The sequence below is a fragment of the Cladophialophora immunda genome, assembly GCF_000835495.1.
Source record: "Cladophialophora immunda strain CBS 83496 unplaced genomic scaffold supercont1.7, whole genome shotgun sequence".
NCBI classification, from domain to species: Eukaryota; Fungi; Ascomycota; class Eurotiomycetes; order Chaetothyriales; family Herpotrichiellaceae; genus Cladophialophora; species Cladophialophora immunda.
Genome location: NW_015622547.1, coordinates 3,355,281 through 3,360,696, shown reverse-complemented (window position 1 = coordinate 3,360,696; position 5,416 = coordinate 3,355,281). Strand labels below are relative to the sequence as shown.

At 48.9% G+C, this 5,416-nt stretch overlaps 1 protein-coding gene across 1 annotated transcript; it reads left to right on the top strand.

Moving 5' to 3' along the window:
- The first annotated feature begins 1,318 nt into the window (after positions 1–1,318).
- Positions 1,319–4,660, top strand: PV07_11869 (uncharacterized protein). The gene is made up of 6 exons (XM_016399343.1): positions 1,319–2,443; positions 2,499–2,532; positions 2,589–2,800; positions 2,853–2,951; positions 3,014–3,206; positions 3,300–4,660. The coding sequence occupies exons 1-6, from the start codon at positions 1,523–1,525 to the stop codon at positions 4,253–4,255; spliced, it is 2,415 nt and encodes an 804-aa protein (XP_016243905.1). The 5' UTR covers positions 1,319–1,522; the 3' UTR covers positions 4,256–4,660.
- The last annotated feature ends 756 nt before the right edge of the window (positions 4,661–5,416 follow it).

Genomic DNA, 5,416 nt, shown 5'->3' with positions numbered 1-5,416 from the left:
AGGAAACCAATCAGTCTCTCGTCTCGAAGTGAGGCCCAGGAAATACCTTGATGAAGTGTAGCTTGTTGAAAACGGCTGAGGCCTGGCATTGTGTCCACCATACGATCAGTTCTGGAGAGTTTACCATCCTTGTCGGGGTTCTGAGCTAATGTAAGTATCGTACGATCATGCGAAGAGTGCAGTTTTCATCTCACCCAGAACCGGATTTCCAACATATGATTTGCTTCCGCCCAGATTTGTTGACCAAAACCCAGAGAGTCAAATATCTGAAGGTATTCTCAGCAATTTTTTTAATGTGCTTGTGTCGGACGTAGCCAACCTCAAATGTCCTGCTCTGCAGACCATCGGCTTGACTGCATCCTAGTTAGGCATGTTCCTAGCGGTGGCTCGTGGGACTATTGTCGTTCGTACCCGCTATTTAGCAGCTCGAAGCGCTTGTCAACAATTCGAGTTTTGACGCCGGTACGAGCCAGCCAAGTCGCCAACATAAGTCCCGATGGCCCGGCACCAATGAGGAGCACATCGACATATGAGGTGGTTGAGGACGGCATTGTTATAGAACAAGGATCATTGAAGGACTGCGGAACAAATTGTGATCTCCAGTGCCAAACACTATCAAAGTGTGAAGGATAGACAGAGTCCAGGCTTCACCTCATCGTGTGCGCCTTATAAAGTCCTCCCTGGGTCTCACCTATAAGGGACATCAAGGACAACGTCGTTTCGCGGAAGTCCCATTAGCATAGCCACATGGTCGTCTTCAACGAATGTGGGGTCCAAAAGTCATCTAGATCTCAGAAGAGCCAAAGTTGGTGTCCTGAGGTCCTTGGCTCCCCTGTGAGGTGAGCTAGCCCATAGTCGTATTGCAATGGGACTCTTCTGTCCCAGGAGATCGAAAATTACAGCATCATGGTTGGCTCGCGGAAATTCCGGGTTCCACTCGCCGTGCTCGAGTCACGCTAGCAGCTCGTCCCGATAGTGCAAACAATCCCGCCAGATATTAATGAGGAAGAACCAAACAGTCCCACGAACTCCTCGCATGCAGCGTCTTACAACTGTAAGCACTCTGCGGGACTAAAAATCTGGACTGGAAGCGTTTATCGTGCGAGTAATTTCACGAGGATAAAGTTGATTGATGTACGCTGTTTCCAGACATCCGTACTGTGGGGTGGTGTCTATCAATGAGCTCGTTGGAGGAATCTCGGCAGCATTGGTACTCCGTACACCCCACAGCACGTGACACCCCGCAACACGTGATACCCCAAAGCAGTAGAGCTATCTTGCTGAATCCAAGCTGCGTTCACCACACTCATTTGCGATACGAGACAGCCCAACCTTGGTACTACGGCTCTAAGGAACCATGACTGATAGGACTAACGTACTAGATCATTCCCCGATCATCTTCCGTGTTGGCAAGTCTCCCTGATGGTCCTCGGCGCTCCTCCTGGTCGATCGATGCTTCTGCGGCCTGATACCTGCCCTTGCCTCCTCCCGCTCTCGAGACTTCCTTCCTACCTCTCGATCAATGGACCAAAGCACGGCTTCTATGACGCTATCTGCTTCTCAGGGACTCAATGCTGTCCGTAAAAAGACGCCCGGAGCTTGCGAGAAGTGTCGTGAGAGAAGAGTCAAATGCAATGGCATCCAGCCATGTGATCAGTGCTTGAAAAAGGACTTTCAGTGCACCTACAGTTTCGCCTCGACTAGCGGAAATGAAGCTTTATCAGAGAAGCTAGATCTCGTCTTGTCACGTCTTAGTCGGGTAGAAGAAGCGTTGAATCAAAATGCACAACTCTGGAATGGTCACAATGCCAAAATCCTCCCGGCACAGAAAAGAAGAGGTGGACTTGCACAACTGAATCCGCAGAGCGGATGTGTTGAGTACTACGGCGGTACATCTGCATTTGTGGTGGCTTCATCATTGGGGAAGCGAGTTCGGCAGCTGGAAGAAATTTCCAGCGATTGTCAGCCTTCAAAACTTCGCCGCGGTGATCTTTGTCGACGCATCCCCGGCACAAGCACGAAAGATATGAGAGAACTTGATCTATATGAAGTCACCAGTTTCTGCGACTATGTCGTCCCTCCAACCGAGTTGCACCATCATCATAGTCTACGGGAAGATGTGGCTGATAGGCACCTTGACAACTTCTTCAAGACAATCCACATTTTCCTTCCAGTTTTCGACGAAGATAGGTTCAGAGAGAGATACCATGCAGTGCGGCCACTATTCGGAGATAATCGCCTCTTCACCCCAAAGTTGAGCCACCAGAATCAGCCGCAATTTGTCTCTCTCTTATATGCTGTCCTCGCCCTCGGAGCATTGTATGAAGATGAAAAAGACGACAGTTCTTCATGGGCATCATGGTATTTTGTGCAAGCTCAGGAAATACTTGGCCGGTACCTAGATGCGATTGATATTCAATTGGTCCAAGCGGCGATGCTTATGGTTTGGGTGGCCCATACCCCTGGACAGCCCTTAGATATACTGACCGTTCACATAGGGCGCTTACGCACAGCATGCCATTAAGCCTAACCGTGAGCAGTTAATCATTCTTGTCAAAGAAACAGTCTTCTAACACAAATCGTCACAGTCGCATACGTGCTTAATGGGCTTGCAGCTCGTTTGGCATTCTCCATTGGCATTCATATTGAATCAGTCCCTGCAAATCCCCGATTTGACGCTGAGGAAGCACGGCGTACCTGGTGGTTGATCTTTATCCAAGAGGTGGAATTGAGTCTTGATTCTGGCAGGCCAATGTCAGTCCGCATGTCGGATATGACGGTCAAATATCCTACCATTGAGGTATAGTTGTAACGTCCATTTGTCTGCATTCCCAAGGCTGACTTTCGGGTAGTCGACTGTCGGAAAACATATTAGGCCTTGCCATAATCAAGTAGCATTTATCCCGTTGCTAGCAGAGATAGCAAAGATCATTCAGATGGTGCTTCAGCTGGTATCTACTCCGCTATCTGGTTTCGATTTAATCAAGCAAGCGACTAACGGCACCTTGCTCAGGCCGACGATGCGGGAGACCAGCATAACTCAAAGGCGGCTGCCGAGACGATTGCATTGCTCTGCCACCTGGAAGCATGGCGTGCCGAACTTCCTACCTATCTTCGCTTCGACAGTCCCGAGCATGATTTCAATAGCAATCCAGGCTTTTCGCCAACCTGCTGGGAAGCCAGACAGCAAAGCAGCTTACGAATACGTGAGTCCAGAACAACCAAGCGGCAGTGCATCATTGATCTTTCGCCCGTTCGTAGGGCATACCGTCGTTCAAAAGCCACTAACATTTTGCTAGACTACAATCTCGCAGTGATCATATTGCTTCGAAAATCGTTGCCCAAACCCAGTAAAAGACCGGATGGGCATAATATCGCAGATGCATCTACAAACCAGGCAGCAATATGCATCCGTGCGGCTCGCGATATGATACAGCACGTGCACGAGCTCTTCCGTCTTGCACCCAGTCTAAGGCGATGGAGTTACTACTGCTTTTACTGCCTTCAGGCTACTCTGGTACTTCTTACAAATATCACTAATGACAATTCGGCTAGTTGTCACCAGGATCCTCATGCTCCTAACTATCTATCGACAGGCCACGACGCATCAGGACTGGGTTTGTCACGCTCCATCGAGGATGACTTGCATCTATGCGAGATGAGTGTTCAAATCCTCCAACAAATTGAGCTTAAAGCCTCTAGGCGCTGTGCGGAACATGTGTCACGATTCCTCGAGAAATGGAGAGCGAAAAGGCTTCGAAAAGTTGTCTCCAGTGCTGCATCATCACTTTCCACTCACCCGGGTCCACACACTATAGAGAAAACGCCCCGACAATACAACGAAGATAGTCCTTGGGGTATTCGACCAGAAACATCGCATCCCGGAAGCATCAATTCGCAAATATCGGACACGTCGCGGCAACATCCTAACCGTTTGTCGATGGCATCGACTGCAACACCATATGTGACCGACTTATTTAAGAACTTGTCAGCCTCATATCCCTCACCATCGCGAGACATTTCTGTGCCAATGGGAGTATCGGCTGTTGATGGAAATGAGGCAGCAACAGACGCCACGAAAGACACGTCTCCGATGTCGCTCGGAGGGCTGCAGGCTGACCTCTACAATGCGCTCTACCATGGCTGTGATCAAGCAGAGGGGCTCAATTTCCTAATAGACAATACATGGTCTGGTGTCGGATGGGATGATCAAGGCTTTGGGTTCGACGATGGTTTTAGCACAGGGACAGGGTAGGATTTTGAGCGATCTGTGAATGTCTCGACATGACAATTTGAATTTATGGAAGAGAACGTGTTGGCTTGTACTGACTTGTCCGATATCCGAGCATCGATTATACCTTTTATTAGCCATACGGAACTCGACAGTACTCCTCAACTCTGCTCATCTTCCTAGCGAGAAGCATTTGTTGTATGCAGATTCCCGGATTGATTACAACAGGCTTATGTGAATGTCGACAAGATTCCAGGAAAACCCAAACGGAATTCTGGGAGATGTTTTCAATGTGTGCACTGTCGAAGGTTCTTGAGCCGTCAGGACCGCGCACAAGATCGGTTAACTGAAGCGGTTAACTGAAGGCAGGCCTGCTCCACCATCGCTTTCGATAAGTTAGCGAGAAGTCCGGACTTGGATGTATCGCCCCCTCAGATGTGAGAAGAACTTGCAGAGAATGTGTTCAGCGTACTCAGCATGGGCACGTCTCACGTCGTTGATTATGTTTGAAACCCGTCTGGCAAGCTCACAGGAGACTCTAAAGGCTTATACTGTAGAAATATATTTCTCTTACATTTTAGGCAGTAAAGCAGCCTTAGATTTAACATGGTTTCTTATAGTCGAGCGGACTAGTTATGAGGAACTAGATCAGTAAGAGTGTACAGGTCAAATCGTGGATGCCTTCCGCATGACAATGGCACAATTCCCCCACCATGAACACAGCCAGCGTCTCGCGCGATGGGTGGGACTCAAACCGCGCCACTAGACAGAGGCTTTCGTACAGGAAATTCTACTGTACAGCCTGTCAAGACTTAAATGATGCAGGGAGTGAAATCAGGCACTCCTTAATCATAAAAGTAGTCTCAACTATATACCCGCTGACGACCCGCGACACGAATCCCCAACATCTCGACATACGCAAATCGTTATTTTCCGCAGGACTTTCAGGCAAGTCCACAAGCACGCAAAAGGTTCTTGTGATGCAGCCAAATTCTGATGCCCTTTCCATAGCGGTACAGGATGAATGCTGATGCGTAGACAGCCAAGTTGACTGCCATGACCACCAAAAGAACCACTAGCGGGCCGTTTCTGACTAGAAAATCATTAACAACCCAGGTCCAGGTCCAAGCCACCGCGCTTTTTAAGGACGCAATGGTTACCATGAGTTCGACACTTAGCTCCTTG

What these genes read in the sequence shown, in the direction of transcription:
- PV07_11869 (XM_016399343.1), top strand. Translation starts at nt 1,523, where the DNA reads ATGGACCAAAGCACGGCTTCTATGACGCTATCTGCTTCTCAGGGACTC. An exon ending in TCCAAGCGGCGATGCTTATG is followed by an intron (nt 2,444 to 2,498) that starts GTTTGGGTGGCC and finishes CCGTTCACATAG; the next exon opens with GGCGCTTACGCACAGCATGC. An exon ending in GCAAAGCAGCTTACGAATAC is followed by an intron (nt 3,207 to 3,299) that starts GTGAGTCCAGAA and finishes ACATTTTGCTAG; the next exon opens with ACTACAATCTCGCAGTGATC.